Source organism: Neophocaena asiaeorientalis, unplaced genomic scaffold, assembly GCF_003031525.2.
Source record: "Neophocaena asiaeorientalis asiaeorientalis breed wild unplaced genomic scaffold, Neophocaena_asiaeorientalis_V1.1 scaffold106, whole genome shotgun sequence".
Classification (NCBI taxonomy): Eukaryota; Metazoa; Chordata; class Mammalia; order Artiodactyla; family Phocoenidae; genus Neophocaena; species Neophocaena asiaeorientalis.
The window spans coordinates 1,328,677-1,346,102 of NW_020172597.1; the positions used below are offsets into that span (position 1 = coordinate 1,328,677).

A 17,426-nucleotide genomic window follows, 5' to 3' on the forward strand; every position below is an offset into this window, starting at 1 on the left:
GGGGTTGGCTGAGGAGGGAGGGGCCAGGTGCTAGGCTGAGAAGAGCTGGCACGAGGTGGGGGCTGGTGTGAGGAGCGGAGCAGAGCTCTGTTGTCTTAAGAAAAATTACCCAAACTTGGAGATGAGGCAGACGGAGAGCAGCGCGTCCTTTCAATGTCACGTAGAAGCATCGCTTACAGGCCCTCACGGGATTGTGCAGTTTTCCGGGAGAATGCACCCGGGTTTGACTTCACTGTCGGCTACTGGTTAAAGGCCCAGATTCTGAGCTAATACGTAGATTTTTGCCCATAGAAAAGATAGTCCCCAAGGTGGTGGTTTTATTGCCCTGTAGAATATTAATCCATTTTTCTGTCTAACTTAGCCATCTTATTTTATGTTCCCCCTATACCAAACACCTATAAATACTCAATCGTTCAAATGCTCTTTGAGCCAGCGTTGTCATCCTACTGGTTCCTTTGTTCATGACTTGAATACTTTTCACACGTGTTCATTCTATATTTGCATAAGAGTCGTGTTTTAAGTAGGTCTGCGTCTTTATTCCCATCTTACCCCTAGGCACTTCATGACCTTTTTTTTTCCTTTCTTAGATTCCATATATATGTGTTAGCATACGGTATTTGTTTTTCTCTTTCTGACTTACTTCACTCTGTATGACAGACTCTAGGTCCATCCACCTCACTACAAATAACTCAATTTCGTTTCTTTTTATGGCTGAGTAATATTCCATTGTATATATGTGCCACATCTTCTTTATCCATGCATCTGTTGATGGACATTTAGGTTACTTTTTGAAATGTGTTATGTTGACAATCTAGATGGGCCTCGTCCCACTATTGGGGAAAGTGAGTCTTCAGGTCTGAGCTCCTCTTCATCCATTGTCTATTCTTTTGCACATTGCCCTTCCATTCTGCCCCCCACTTCCCGTCCTCTTTCCCGGGTCCTTCAACTCAGTCACTCCCTCCCATGCTGGGACAGAGTGGCCGGGGACAGTGTACTTGTCTCTCCATGGCTGCAGATGTCAGGAGTAACATCTGGCCCAATCACAGTCCCAGCTTCAGTTAAATCAATGATGGCTCATGGAAAGATAATGAGGGATAAAACCTGGAGCCCACGGAGCAGCTCTTTCACACCGTGCTGGCTTCCTCTGGTCTCTGAGATGTTCCTAATTCGTGCTGATCTCCTGCTGTTCCTCCTGTACCTCCAGCTGGCCTCTGTCTGGAATACACTGTGTTGGTTTCCTCTTTAAGGGTTTAGGGATTAGGGGAGAGGCTGGGAGCAGATTTGAGCCCAAGCAAGAAAGTCTAGTCTCAGCCTTGCCCAAACAAATAGGGCCCTGATTCAAAGCCAGGATTTGGGATGGGGGAGGGGCTGGGCGGGAGTAGATGGAGGAGTCTCCATGGAATTGACCAGGGGGTGTCTCTGTGGCCCCAGTCTCAGTGGGAAGTGGAGGGTGGGCAGTGTGCTCAGCCCCACGCGATGGAGTGTATCATCTGATCTTCACAATCCCCTATAAAGTAGGTATTTAACAGTATCCCCTTTTAAGAGAGGAGGAAACAGGGCCAAAGCGGTGAGGTGACTTGCCTAAGGTCACAGAGCTCCTGAAGGCAGCGCAGAAACCGTACCCAGGTCCATCTCAGTGGTGTGTTGGAGCTGGGTTCAAACGGCTTGTAAGAGCTAAATGTCAGCACTTCTTGACTCTGCGCTCAGTGATATTCATTGGTAGTTTGATATTGGCCATGGTGGGAGTATCTACACCATGAAAACTGGCAAGCACTACATATCTGGGTTTTCCCTCTTTTTGGACAGCTGGTTGTACACATCTACTAGTACACCGTGTCTGTCCTATTTAAAAATCCCCGTGCTTTATGTCCCCAGTGGTTGCCAGGCACAAGGTATGCACCAGAATTGTTTTTGGAGCATTTTTTGGAAAGTATGGGCCATAGACAATGTGGGGTGGGGCCTCAATCTGTGTTTTGAGAAGCCGCTAATCTAAGCTATTACTCCTAACTGGGAAACACACAGAGAGGGGTCTGGGCTTAGACGGGGAGACCTGTTGAATCAGAGGGAGGGGGGGAAACACATTGGAAGGAGGCCTCTCTTCCCACAGCTCCTCCCTGAGAACAGCTCACTGGGCAGACCCACGTGATGGTTATGAGCACAGACCATGAGGCCAGGCCATCTACTCTCCTTTCCTCAGTTGCCTCATCTGAAAAACGGGAATGATAATAGTACCTGCCATATAGGGTTGTCACGAGGAAGAAACGGGTTAACAGATGTGCTTAGAACGTGTCTGGTGCATGGGAGACACCACGGAAGTGCTGACATTCATATTCTGCCTTCTCTTGCAGTAGTTGTGACGGCTGTGGACTCAGCCCCCAGGGACGTGACTGGGTTATTGGAAGAGAGGAGCAGACATGAGCTGCATCGTCCTGACTCACCTCTCTTGGCAAAATACAAAAACAATCGCAAGGAGCTAACACTGACTGAGCACCCACAGACCTCAGAACAGTTTCTATGTGCCTTAGGTGTATTAACTCGTTTAATTCACATTTTCACCTTACAAGGAGGGTGTTATTATCACCCATTTCAGAGGAAGGAACTGAGTCACAGAGAGGTTAGGTCTTTTGCTCAAGGTTACACAGCTGGGGAGCAATGGCGTCAAACCCAGGCCACCAGCTCCCAAGCCCTCCCTCTGTCCTATGACCAGCCCTTGGTTCCCACCCCTGGATATCTCAGTCACCCACCACACAGCAATCAGAGGGGTCTTTCTGAAGAATAAACCCAACCCTGTCACTCCCCTGCTTGGCATATTTCAATGGCTCCTTCTTGCCTTTTCAGAAAAAAGCACAAATTCCTTAGTATACTTTGCAAGGCTCTCCACCCCTCTGGCCTCACTTTTCTTCCCACCCCCCCTCTCATATTTGCCCCAGGAACACCAAACTGCTTTTGTCTCCCTTCCCCACTCCTCGTTGGCCCCTGTCCCCATCATGCAGCTTCTCTAAGCCAGTGTCTTTGTGTGTGCTCTATCCCTGGGCTGGAATGCCTGTCTTCTCAATCCTCCTTGGGTGGGCTCACTCTGAGATTCAGCTTGTCACCTCTTTTGGGAAGCCTCCCTCGACTACTACTCTACTACTATCACACAATAGGGTGGGTCAAGGGTGCTTCTGCTCTTATCTTGGGACCTCTTAGCTTTCACCCCACTGATAACAACTGTCCATGTCTGCATCTGTGTCCCCTAGGAGCCCCTGGGCTCCCATCACCCAAAGTGGAAAGAAGGGTCAGCCAGCTGGGTAGCTCTCTAGGGTACCTAAACAGCACTGGGAAGAGCCTGGAATGGAGAGGCCAGTGTTTTACATCCTCCTCTCAGGGGGGGATTTCTATGGGGCTACAAGTTAGAAGTGGTTTGGCAAATTGCCTGAGGTGGAGGATGAGCCCCTCAAGGGTACTGCTTTAGAGACAAGAGAGCTTCCCTAGACTGCCTTTGAAGGAGGTGGGTCTGGGGAGATGGAGGGATTTTGCTTTGTAGGGCGGTGAATGCAAGTTTGGGGCCAGAGCTGAACTGCTGGGGCCACAGAAGAGAAACTGAGCTCTGCCTCCAGGGGGCGCCCTCCTCCCTCTACCTCTGCACGGGGCTCAGCCTCTTCTCCAATTCAGTGTTGACCTAATACCTAAGGCCTGAGAGATGCCCAACATGAGCCTGCCTAGAGCCTCCGTGACTCAGCTCACTTCCCTGAGGACTAAACACCAGCCGGACTCAGTGAGAAGGGCAGCATCTGTGGCTTTGGTGGGGACTCGGGTGCTGGCGACATCAGCCCTTCCGGTTTCCAGATGCAGCACTGAGTTGGCTGACACTCACACAGTGGCTGTGGCCAATCGCAGCCTGGGAGGGGGCACGATGGGGTGTCACTGCCGGAGTCACCGTCATCCCTGTCACCCTGAGCCTGTACTTAGCTGCAAAGTGTTGTAGGGCTTGTGGCACTGAGTACCACCATCCCTGTGACATGAGGGCAGTGATAATGCGGAGCTGGAAAAGAGGCCTCTTTGTCCGGCTCCAATTTTTTGTCTAAACTGCCCTGGGCTGAGACCCCATGTGCTGTACACAGTGAACTGTGCGCAACCTTGCTGCTTGGCAAAAAGTTGCTGTTCTCCATGCCAAATGTTGACACATTGAATTCAGTATCAACGAGGGACCTTTTAGAAACATTCAGCATAACATAATAGACTAATTCATTAGCACCCCATGGGTCTGACTGGGTAGAAGCTGAAGCTCGGAAAACATCGCCTTAAGGAATGACAGATGAAAATATCTTTCCCATGATATAACTGTTATTGCCGAGAAGCGGCATTAATTGTGATTGCTTATCTATTAATTTATTATAATTCTCTTTTCACCTCCAGGCTTTTACCTACACATGACATGTACCAGGGGCTCAGCTGGGGCTGATTAACGCGGGGTTATCTGGGAATGGCTCAAAGCTGGCTGGAACAGATAATGGCAGCTGGGGTAATTAAAATGTCTTCTGCATGGGAGAAGCAAGTTTGGAGAATTTTTTAGACACAAAGAATTGGTGACGTGGGTCTCCTAAAGGGAAGGAGATAAATGCCAAATGTCACTGCCGTCCCACATACAGCCACGATTGACCGATGGGCACAAAGGGGCACAATGTGAGGTAGACTCTCAAGCCAACAGGGCTGGAAGGAGGAAACTGGAGCCGGAGCCGGAAGCAGGACATGGGGACCCAGGCGACAGAGCTGATGCCCTGGCATATGGGGAGCTGCTGGGAGATACCCTGGTACCCGCTGCAGCCCAACCCCCCAACACACACACATATTCCACTGCATGAACTATTTGTATTGCAGGGACTGTGCCTCTCTGGAAGGATCGGCTCTTCCTGACCCTCAGAGAGGCATGGGGAGGAAGGGCAGTGGGCTGGAACAGAAGCCAGGAGCCAAGGCTTTTATCACTGATCTGCTGGGAGACTCTAGGTAGTTCACTCAACCTCTCTGGTCCCAGGTTTCCCCATCAATTAATGGGGAGCACAGACTGTCCTGTGAAGAGGAAAATCAGCGATGTGGAGAAAGGGCTTTGGAACCTGTGAAGTGTGGGTGCCGCTGAGATTTGTGGAGGCTTTGTTCCCCGCATGAGTGCCAATCACGTGTTGCCTGGACCATCACAGCCTGTGGAATCCGAGCCGGAGCCAGACAGAGGAAGCCAGGCAACACTGCGTGCAGCTCTTGGCACAAGCTTCAGCAGAGGGCTTTGGAGCTGGACAGGTCCCGGCTGGTCAAAATCCTTGCTCTGCTCCTTTTTTTACTGAGTGACCTCTCTGAGCCTCAGTTTCTACTTTTCTGTAAAATTGGGAGAGTCATCCTCCCCTTGGAGAGTTGTTCAGAATTTTGGATGAGATGGGGTATACTGAGCGCATAAAATATATAAGCAGGAATTATTTAATTAATCAATTTAACTCTGTACATAGTACTAAATAACACTTTCCTTAGTGCTTTACTGATGTCAACATACTGCTTAATGCTCAGCATAAGAGTCCTATGAGATGGTACTGTTCTTGTGGCCATTTTACGGATGGGGAATGAGGCAAAGTGACGCGAAGTAACTTGCCGAAGGAAGTGGAAGAATCTCGATTCTAACTCAGGCGGACTGTTGCCAGAGTCGGTGGACGTCACTGTTGCTATGTTGAGGATGTTAATTTCACTGATTACTTTCTACTCTGTATTATATTCATTCATTCAGGCATTAATGAGCACCTACTGTATTCCAGGTGCTATTTGGGCACTGGAGACATAGAGGTAAACTGGGCACCGTCCTTGATCCTCATGTGCACAAAGGAAGCTACCAGCTGGTGAGCTTTGTGTTGGATCCATCTCTAGACACCCCGTCTCACCCAAGTGCCTAGCTTGGTACCTGGGACCTTGAGAGCATATGTATGTGCCTGCTGGATAAGTGAGTATATGAATGACTGAATTAAGGAAATGTAAAAGTAAGGAAAGCAGGGACCTCCCTGGTGGTTCAGTGGTTAAGACTCTGTGCTTCCACTGCAAGGGCTACAGGTTCGATCCCTGGCTGGCAACTGAGATTCCACATGCTGCGTGGTATGGCCAAAAAAAAAACATAAAAAAGTAGGGAAAGCAGACACTCTCTTGGGCTAGGATACTGCCCCAGGGTGCAAGGATACTGCCCTGCCCCTCCTTCCGAGAAGTCCAACCCTGACCTCACGCTGGCACTGGCATTAATGTGGAGAGCCACTGGCGTACTGGGGTGGTGCCTTCTCCAGAGTCTTGTCTAGAAGGTCAGGTCGGGCCTCAGGGCTGAGAGCTCCCTGAGGGGACACTCCCTCTGGCCTTGGAATGAGGGCACGAGCCAGGCAGAGATGCTTTTAATTGACTGTCCGGAGCTAAGACCGGAAGCAAAGCACAAAGAGGACTTAACCACAGGCCTTGTGTGGACACAGTGCACGAGGGGTCAGTACTCAGGGTGGGTGAATGAGATCTGTGGATTTTGCTCCTGCCACTTCTGAAGGGCTCTCCCAATGCCCCAGCCCTCCTGCTTGGTGGCCATGACTTAGATTCTGTGAGCCCATTGTACTCTGCCCCCCACTGCCAGACCTCGGCTGACCAGCTAAGGAGTGGTCACCTCCCAAGGGGGGTTGCTACAGTCTGGCTGATGACTCAGCCCCTATCCTGGGGACATTTGAAAATGTGTGGATCGCATTTATTTATTTGTCACCAAGCCTGGAAATTGGTGAGCAGGGACAGGGATGCTAAACATTCTATAGTGGGCAGGACATTCCGGAAAGATTAAATGTCCAGCCTCAAATGCCTATATAGTGCCCTGTTGAGAAGCAATGGCTGGTGCTTGGTCAGTCCGAAATTTGACCTGGGGAAGGTGGGTAACACTCAGAGAAAGCGGTGGTGAGAAGCAGCAGAGGCAGAATGGATGGTCAGTTGGGATGTGATGATCCCAGGGCAGCTGTGATGAGCTGAAGTTTCCAGGGAACAGAGACTGCGAGGAAGGAGCTGAGGCCGAGAGCAGGCGGAGGGAGCAATGGGCAGAGAGAGGGAAACGGAAGAGCCTGGCTGAGTGTCAGGACAGAGGGTTGGAACCATAATCCTCGTGATGTCCAGGGTTGCTCTGGATCCAGAACCACTCTCCACATCTGCTCTTGTGGCCTGGTGGTTCATTCTTGAGTCTCTAGTGACTTGAGGTTACTTGAGTGAGCTCTGTTCCTTGAAACCAAAAGAGGCCAAATGAAGGATCTGAAGCCCAGAGGCATCACAAATTATTCCCATTTTAGAGGCAAGGAAACTGAGGCCCAGGGAAGCTAAGCAATCTGCCCACGTGCACAGTCCCTGGTGCTAAAGGGACTCTCAACCTTATCTGTGTCTCCGAGGCCTGCTCTCCTGTCACTGAACTGGAAAGTAATGTGGAGGGGGGACGAGCACGGTCTGCAGGGGGACCACAGCCGTCCCGGGGGGTCTGCCTGCTCCTCCCTTGTCTGTTCCTACATGGACTCCAGGGCTTTGTTACAGCAGGTCAGAGCGGTGAGGACTCAGGGAGGTGAGCCAGCAGGACGGAAGTGTGGGAAGAATGCACTGAGCTGGCACAGGGCTGGTGGGGACCTCTAAGGGCCCAGAGGTTGGATTCAGCACCCTAGGAGCCCAGGGCTGCCATGCCTGGAGACAGAGCCTCGGGCGCCTGGAATGTACCCCACCCCACCTTCCCAGCCTTGCTCCTCTGCCCTGCTCCTAGCTCCATACGGAGGTGGAATATTGGGGATCTGATGACCTCATCCTCCAGCCTCCAATGACTTTCCCAGGGGAGAAGCTCGCTTGGGTGGATAGAAATCCAGAAGGGACCAGGGCAGAAGGTACCTGGTCTCAGTCACCAGCTTCCAGCATCCCTTTCTCCCACCAAGGTTCCTGGCAGGTCTCCAGGTCTGGGCTCTGGATCAGAAGAGTGGGCAGGGTGGCCCCTGAGCTCTGCCATGGGCACAGGGTTGGGGGTGGAGAGAGGGTAACAAGCAGTTGTATGCTGGGAAATGCTTAATAATCAGCTCTCAGGGGATGGCGAGGAGGAACCTCTTATTTGTAGCACTTGCCAGCTTCTGTGGTGTGAATACTCCCACCTTGGCCAATCTCAAGCTACTTGCATGATGTCACTGACTGAAAGTGGAGCCAGGAAGAGATGAACACAGCTGGCTCTGGCAATCAACCAGAGTGAGCCTTGAAGAGCTAACCTGCCTCCTGGCCTTTGCTTATGCTGTTCCTTCTATGTGGAATGCCCTTCCTCTCTCTCCTTGGTGAACTCCTATTGATCCTTCAAGGTCCAGTTCAAACATCTTCTTTCCTGTAAAGACTGCCTGAAATTCTCCACCTTCCACCAGCTCTGTGGCACCCGGAGTCTCCTTCTGCTGTGCCCCGTGGCCATCTGATGTGATGGCTTGTGATGGCACAAGCCGGCCGAATGAGTCACACATAGAGATGCAGACTGGGGAGGATGGGAGCTCCTTGAGGGCAGGCCTCAGTGCCAGTCGCCTTGAGATACTCAGTTGAATACAGGTGCTGGGTAAGGAATGTTAGCTGGGTGCTGGGTGAACGAAGGAACACAGCTAGAGGCTTGCAAGACTGCAGTGGCAAGTCTGACACAGATTTCGGGAGCTTGTTTCAGCCCCAGGATGTTTAGTGATGCTGTCACTTGCCCCATATCTGGGCTGGGTAAAAGAGTCCACCCGGGGCCCCAGTGACATCCAGGGCATCTGGCTCCAAGGCAGGGTGGCTGGGGGTTGGTGCCCCTTTGGCACAGGGATCTCTTTATTCTGCTGATCTCAGACCACAACTAATTACCCTAATGGGTTTAAATGGCCCTAAATGTTCTCAAGGTTTGGACAGGACCCATCTGGAGCCCGCAGGTGGGCTGGCCCCAGCTGATAGTGAGTGGGCAGACCTGAGCGTGGATGTCACAGGAATCCAAAGTGGCAACTCCCGTTGTTGCGTGAGGCCTGAGGCCTGGGACCTGTGTGGGGGCGTGTGGGCTGGGGCCAAGGGTCATCGTCATAACAACAGCCCTTCACACGAGCAGGCACTGCTCTCAGCGCTTTAGTTCACGAACTCATTCAGTTCTCACAACAGTCCTAGGAGGTGGGAGCCATGATCATGCCCATTTTGCAGAGGGAGAAACTGAGGGAGGTTAAATGATTTGTGCGAGGTCTCACAGCCGGCAAGCAGAGGGGCTTGTGTTCACACTGGCAGGTTCTAGAGTCCCTGTCTTTAGTCACAAGAAGATGTCACTTCTCAAAGTGGGCAGGCCACAAAGACAAATTTGTGCCCTTGCCTGGGGCCACACCTACAGCCTCAGGAAGCAAGTCCAGCCTGGATGAATCTCCTCTAGCTGCTGCAACTGTCTCCCCCGGGGCTGACCTTGTTCTGAGGGAGCCCCACCCCGACCCGTGCCAGGACTCGGAGGTACATTACCAGGGTGGTGAAGATGAAGTGGTAGTACTCGGTCATCATGCCCATGGCCATGGCCTACGGGAGAGCAAAGTGTCAGCACCCTGCGGGGAACACCTGAGAAGCCCCTCCCCCTCTCCACCCTGGCAGGGGGGATGGGGGGTGGGAAGGGAGGGGGAGAGAGCGGTGAGGACCCAGGGCAGCACGGGCTGGCCGCGGGCTGGGAGAGGCTGGCCGCTTGGAGTGGGGCATCCTCTGAGACAGGGAAGATGACTGGCTGGCAGACGGCAGTGGATTTCACACTGGAGCAAAATCATGGGTGACACGTTCAAATGCAGAATCTTAGGCCACACTCTCCAAAGATTCCAAATTCTGCAGGGCCAGGTTTGCCTTTTTAGTAAGCATCGCTGGGCCTGCCACACTTGGAGAAATGCTGCTGGAATCCGCCCAACATCGCCTCCTCAAGTGCCCTGACTCTCCTCAGCTGAACTCACCGTCCTGGCTCCAGAAAGACGTCTGTGGGAGCTCGGCTCCCGCCAGCGCAGCCAGGCCCGCCGAGGAGGGTCTGTCCTCAGTCTGAGCCTCTCCCGGAAGGGCTGACCCATCCCTGCTCCTTGGGTCCTGGTTGGCCACACAGCGGGCCACATGGCTGCTGTGAATTACTATTCTACACTGTCATGAAATCTAATGTATTTTATTAGAAGCCTATAATCTATAATACTAATGACCATAATGCATTTTCTACAGAGCTCTTCAGAATGCGGGCCCACAAAGTGCTCCAGGAGGAAATGTCCCTGGGTCAAATACACTTTGAAAATGCTTCACATTCCCTCCCGGTCTTGGAGGTTCACAGCCCGCATTCGCAGGTGAAAGGCTCAAGAAGTCCTCAGTACGCAGACATGCTCACCTTGGTGTAGTTCAGTGTCAGGCTGAGCACAGAATCTTCATTTTCAATTCTAGGAGTTTTCATGTCAGCAAACTGGGGAGTGAATTCTGACTTTCTGGCTGGATGACCTCAGGCCCAATACTTTCCCCCGGAGCCTCAGTTTCCCCATCTGAAACCGAGCACGATAATCGCCCCCACTTCCCAGAGTGGCGATAAATGAGGAGCTGTGTGTGTACCCGGCACCGAGAAACTCCTCAGTGAACCCAAGTTGGGATTGTCTTTATTACTCAGTTGCACATGCCTGGAAGAGGAGGGAGGCACTGGGCGCCGCTGGCCGGGACACTGAGGGTTAAGGAATTTCTGGGGAGCATGTACTTCCTCCACGCTGAGTGTAAAGATGTGCCGCATCCATGCTGACTGTGCCCCGGGCACTGGGATAAACGCTCTCCTCGCCTCATCTCACTGAATCCTCCAGAACCAGGGGAGGGAGGGATCCTTCACTCCATCTACAGAGCAGGGGACGACTCCGGGGCCACTTGCTCTTGGGTATATAACACCCATGGGCAGAAGCAGGATTCAAGCTCTCAAATGAGTTTTTAGCCCCTGTGTGAAGGGTCCTGGGGTGGGACTTCCTCTGGGGGAAGACAGAGGCTGCCGTTCAGCTTGGGCACCCCTTGCAGGGTGTGCAGGGAAGGCCTTGAACATATTCCTGGCCAGCTCAGCACCTCTCCCCCTGGATCCCTGTGACCCTTCCCTGCCACCAGCATCTCCCGGGGTCATGTGTCAAGGCCCCACAGAATGCCTTCTCCAATCACCAGGTTCGCTTTCTGGGACCACATAATTGCCTTTTACACAAAGCACTGGTTCGAATCAGAGTGGTTTTGTTTTCGGCTGCGGCACCCTCGCAGGGGGGCTGTGAGCGATTTCACTGTTTGTTTCTTAGGGGGCTGGCAGAGCTCGCCCTGGTTCCCAGCACGCCACCCTGGGCTGTGTCGGGAACGGAGGCGCGGCCAAGCACCGAGAGCCATTCTCCTCTGCCGCCGTTGCTGCAGAGCTGAGCAGATGGTGCACAGAGCCCCGATAAACCTCCCAGGGATGGGAGAGTGACACCGAGTGCCACGGGCTGCAGGGAATCAGTGGCTGGAAGAGGAACTCCGGGGGCTGTTCCCGAGACCCCCAGGCCTCCCCGTGCTTCCCGCAGCATTCTAGTCCCTCTCCGCAGCCCCTGCCTCCCACCTGCCCCGATGTGGCGTGGAAACTAGCATTTACTCAGCACCCTCCGTGCGCCAGGCCTGGCTGGGGCAGCTCAACCAGCGTCTCACCCCATCCTCACACCAACTCAGAGTGTCAAGACCACTGTGTCCAATTTGCTGCTGGTGAAACTGAGGCTCACAGAGGCAAAGTGACCACCCAAGGTCATACAGCCGGAAAGAGGCAGACTAGAGGTCGAACTTGGACTGGTTGACATCATGGAAATGGGGGGGAGGGTGGGAGAAGTGGCAGGCAGATCCCAACCATCCCTCCCGCTGGCCGGTGCTCACGCACCTGCTTGAGGATCTGGGCGGCCATGGTGTGGCTACAGTCGAAGATAATGCGAAATTCCCGGCCTCGCTTCATCTCCTTGAGCAGCGGGCGCGAGTCATCAGAGTCAAGGGGGAGCTGGCGGATCTTCAGGCGGATGCTGTACCTTGATGGGGCCATGATGAGCTCCTGCAGTCGGATGAGCCCTGAGAGGTCCCGGGGCACAGAAGACACATGTGAGCCCACGTATACCTAGCTGCAGGTATCCACAGACTCGTGTGGCCACAGGTCTACAGACACACATGGACACTGACATGTGGCCCACGGAGTGTCCACATGTCATGGACTCAGCCACGCATGTGCAGACCCAGGCACTAGCAGACTGTGGCACAGACACGTGCACCCGGCTGTGCATGCTGGCTCACGCCCACAGGCATGTGTGCACGTACAAACACATGCTTACATGCACAGACAGGACATACACTTGGGTTGATAAGCACATGTGTACACAGGTAGGTAAAGGTGTGTACACACCTGTAGATTCAAAAGCAGGCACGGACAGCTAGCGAATCCCCACCGAGTCTACCCACCTGCACCTCTCTAACTCAGTCGGTGTAGAGACTTATGGAGCCTGAACCAGAGGCCCCCCACTCCTCCTCCCCCTGCCCCCTGCAACACTGTGAAGCATGGGACATAATCTTCCTAAACAGTCCCAGCAACCTGCTTCCAGGATGCTGCCCAAGTGGCGGCTCCAGGCTCAGCTGTACCAACGGTTGGACCAGGTAAGGAAGGCCAGGTGGTATTTGTGGCCGGCCTCCACCCCCAAGGGCAGGCTACCCCCGTACACCTTAACCATTCTTCCGGGCTCAGTGCAGCCACCTCCTCCATGACGCCTACCTCTACTGCTCTGCCCAGACAAGATCTCCCCACCCCACTCCCATCCTGCCCCTCTCCCCCGAAACTCGGTGGCCTCGTCCTTCAGCACTAGCCTCTTCTGGCCTCATCTCACTCTCCTGGTCCTGTCACAGACTCCTCAACATTACGGACTGGGTCTCCACATGCCCTAGCACGGGGCCTGGCACTTCGGTTGTGCTCAACACAAATTTCCAGAATTGGATTGACTACTGTCTTTTTTTCCCCCCACACTGAAAAATCCTCCACCTTGGCATTTTGCAAAACCACTTAATCTGGGGACTTCCAGGAAAAACTGAATGTCACTTCTTGGAGACAAATGGCTCGCTTAGGTCTAATTAAGTTCATTTCCGTCCTTAGTACAAGGTCCATTCTTTTTTTTTTTTTTTTTTTTCCGGTATGCGGGCCTCTCACTGTCGTGGCCTCTCCCGTTGCGGAGCACAGGCTCCGGACGCGCAGGCTCAGCGGCCATGGCTCACGGGCCTAGCTGCTCCGCGGCATGTGGGATCTTCCCGGACTGGAGCACGAACCCGTGTCCCCTGCATCGGCAGGCGGACTCTTAACCACTGCGCCACCAGGGAAGCCCTATTCTTGCTGACTCCTCTCTGCTTAGCCTGGAAGCAAGCTTGCTTGCTGTTCTCTCTCGCCCTACCCACTGCAGGAAGAGCGGAGGAAGCACAGGCCCAGGGTCCCAAGCAGGCCATCCTCTCCCACCTGCTGGGCTGCCCGCCCATACTCAGGGCTCGGTGTCTGCATCCTGGCTGCATTGTCCACTCAGCCATGCTCCATTTCCCCGCTAACAGCACTCTGGTTTTCCTTTGGGGAACAACTCCTCCCCCATGCTCAGTCCATGTGACTCAAGAGTCCCCACTCCAGGGACACAGAATCTGGCCCCAGCCTGGTCAATCAGCACACACATTGCTCTAGGCAAAGGTATGGGCTTAGCGATGGATGTGTGACACCAGCTGGTTCTATCAGATGACTCTCAGGAATTGTGCCAGAGCAACTGGTAAGAGACAACCTTCTTTCCGTTTAACTCCAAATGGGGAGGAAGCAAGTCTGGGGTCACCACTTAGAACCTGAAAAGGATTCCCACAGGGCAGAAGTCAGGAAACACAGAAAGAAAATTAGCTCTAAAGATACTCGTTTGCACCTCTAAAGCTAAAACTACTGAACTTTCCAGTAAATGAAACCAACAAAATCCTCCCCCAACCCTCGCCTTTTTTGTTTTCTTTGCTTAAGCTAGTTCGCGATGGACTTAAGCTCGCAATCAGCTGTCGCAGTGCCCCCTATTCGGACAGAGTCCCCACACTCAGACAACCCACTTCCTGAGCCTTCCAACAAAAAGTCTGGATTTCCAAAGCCATTTCTGGTACATACACCTGGGTCTGTCCAGCCTCTCATTCCCACTCCTGAGGGCTGGACATCTGGAAAGCGAACCGACTGGCATCCATCACTCCACTCTGCTGGGGAGGACAGAGATATTTCTCTGGGACCTAAGCCTCCCAAAGAGCTCCCAAACAAGCTTCGCCATGGCTGTGGGCATCAGGAACCCCCAGCCCCCTAGAAGGTCTCAGATCCAGGTGTGTGGGCTGGGAGAGGGCTCTGGAGCCCTGGAGTGGTCTGGACCAAACAGGGGCCCCAGTGCTTTCTAATACCAGACTTGATGGGGGCAGAAGAGGATATCAGGTGACCTTACAGAGGAAGGGGGGGTCACAAGCTCCCCCCAAACACACACACACACACACACACACATCCTTACCCTCCCTCCTCAACTAATCCCAGAAGTTCTTACTTTGGGTGAATGATGCCCGCTCACACCTGTTACCTTGCGAGGCCCTGAGTGCACGCTTTGTTCCTACTCGCTCAGTTTTCAGACCCAGGCACAGCATCAGTAGGCACATGGGCTTTGGGGACCCAGGACGAGGACAGGGACAGTCTGGATGCTAGAGCAGAGGCCACCAGAGCTTTCTTGTCAGCCAAGTTCATTGCCCCGTGTAATACACAGTGACCCACCTTCTCCAGCAGCAAATGTCAGACCTCCTTCCCATCAGTGTATTCCCAAAGGAGACCAGAGGCTCGTCTTGGCCCACCCCAGCAGAGGACTAGGCTCTTTGTTTGCCTGAGATGAGTTCTCCTTCCTGGCTGCTTCCCTAATCAATCTCTCTCAAAATATCTGCAGTGAATCATGGTTGTGGAAGTCATGCTTTTCACTTACAAAGCACTTCTGCATTCATTACCCTATTTAAACATCTCCCTGTCCTAGAAGGCATACAGAGTAGGGGCTTTTGTTCCAATGTTACAAATAAAGAAACTGAGGCCCAAAGAGGTTAAGTGAGCCTCCCAAGATTTTGCAGCATGCCAGCAATGGGATCAAAATTCAAGACCAATTCTTTTTGGCTCTTAAGCTGGGCCCTTTTCCATTACCCCAGCATTTTCTGAGCTCCTCCCTTTCACTGTTGATATAAATCCGTCTTTGTGCACGGGTTAGGCTAGGAAGGTGGCTACGTGGCAAAGCTCATATGGCAAACACTGCTGGTCCCTGAAATAATCACTCTTGGTATTCTATAACTGATGAATTGGCATCCTGAAATCATGGGCCAAACTAATGACCAAAGTTGTTTGTATCCCTATTATCACTGGGTTTTCCTGGGCACACAAGAATCGTATTATAAGCTCTCCAACCACAAGCCCTACAATCTGTTTTGCTTCCTGCCCCACATGGGACGTTTGCACCTAACAAATTCCACCTATAGTAATAAGTAATTATTAAAGGCTCTTGCCCATGATTTCCCCTTGCTCCTGCCTCCTGACCAACCCTCCATGTGGCCCTGGGTGCCATGGTGTGCCCCCTTCTTCTAGGGAACTGTAAGTAACAACTCTTCTTTCTATGCTATTGGCCTCTTCGTATCATCACTTGGTCGTATCTACCCTTTAGATCCCAGGTGCATTTTAAAACAGTTCTCCCTGCAGTGGATTGCAGTGATGACCCCAATTCTTCACCCCTCTCTACATCCCCATCCTTTGCCATGTAATTTTGCAGTGCCCTCCAGCTGCGGGGGCAGGTGACTTGCTCTACCCACGACGTAGGGCTCAACCATGTCAACTGTTTTGGCCAATGGTGTATCAGCAGGCATGACATAAGCAAACACTTGAAATGGAATTACACACTGGGTTTGTTCTTTTCACCTCTGCCATCGTCATGACGACACGCCTGGGCTAGCCTGCTGGAGGATTGAGAGCCCAGCTACCCCACCATCTCAGCCAAGGCCAGTCTAGATCAGCCAGCAGTCAGCTGACCCCCAAGCAGGTGAGCGATCCAGCTGAGACCAGAACAACTGCCTGGCCAATCTCAGTCAGTCACTGACCCCACAGGCTTGTGAGCTAAATAAATGCTTATTATTTTAAGTCACTAAGTTTTGGGGTGATTTGTTACACAGAATTATTATAGAGATAGATAACTAACGCACCCTTTTCAAGCATACTGAGAGAACCATGATTTTATTTGGGTGGCCACGTGCCAGCCCCAAGACGTGACTCGGGATGGGTGAAAGCCAATGAGTGGCAGTCCCATTCCTATCTGAATGGGTTTAGGGTGGTAGGTGCAGACTCAATGAGCTGTATAGTGTGGTCTGTTGGAAGGTTACGAGACAGATTTTCCTCCCTGATAAGAGGCACGAATCACATTAATCCCTTTGGCTTCTACCTCTTTCCTTACCACTATCTGGGGTATCATGATGTGAGGATGTGATGCTTGGAGCTGCAGCAACTTTATTGTGACTATGAGGGGGCAAGTCAAGAGAACTGCAGCGATACTGACTCAGCACCCTGACTCTGCTGAACTGCTAAACCAGCCCTGGAAAGGCCCATCTCCAGACTTCTTGTCAGTGAGATAACTAAGTGGCTACCGTTCCGGTCGATTTGAGTTGGGTTGTCTGTTACTCACAGACGAAACATCCTAATGGAAAGAACCCTCAAAGTAAACATAGTCTGCTATACAGTGCTTCCCATTCCATGGGTTTGATGACCCACAAGCTGTCCTGTCCTTTTGAAATATCCTGATTCTGGAAGCATACTTCTTACTACTCAATATTCTTCATCAAAGTTATACTATTGTTTGACTGAATCCAACCCTGAATCCCTAGTACTAAGTTCTTCTTGACCAAACCAGCTCCATCACTGACTCCCCTAAGTTTTAAAATATTTGTTGAATTGAATTGAATTGAATATCAAGTTAAATCAAACTCTAATTAAATACTACAGGAAAGAGTGTGTTGGGCACTGGAAAGGGGGAAGAAATGAAGATGTTATTCCATCTTCTTTTGAGAAGTTAATAGGGGAGTGAGTGCCCACTCAGAGGTCACTGGTCATCAGAGCTAAGAATCAAGTGATGTGTACATACAGTCAGAGCTAGACATCCTTGGGGAGAGGAGGCTCCAGGCCTCAGCATCCACTCTGACCAGTCTCACTGGCATCCACCTTCATGCCACAGCATCTTTTCCTCTGCAAAGCCTCTCCCGCTACCCCCATCCAGCCTGGAGGCACCAGTACTGCTGGGCCGTGGTTTATGCCAGTGTCTGTTCTGACTACTCTGTGCCCATGACACTCCTACAAATCTTCAATATTACCTGCTCACATCTAATTC

At 52.1% G+C, this 17,426-nt stretch overlaps 1 protein-coding gene across 2 annotated transcripts in view; it reads right to left on the minus strand.

The window, feature by feature from the left end:
- GRIK3 (glutamate ionotropic receptor kainate type subunit 3) overlaps nucleotides 1-17,426 on the minus strand; it is a 230,522-nt gene that overhangs the window by 58,878 nt on the left and 154,218 nt on the right. For both annotated transcript variants that reach the window (XM_024738787.1, XM_024738788.1), the window contains exons 4-5: nucleotides 11,894-12,075; nucleotides 9,487-9,540 (exon numbers count right to left, since the gene is read on the minus strand). In XM_024738787.1, the coding sequence (XP_024594555.1) occupies nucleotides 9,487-9,540; nucleotides 11,894-12,075 (236 nt within the window). The remainder of the gene's footprint in view (nucleotides 1-9,486; nucleotides 9,541-11,893; nucleotides 12,076-17,426) is intronic.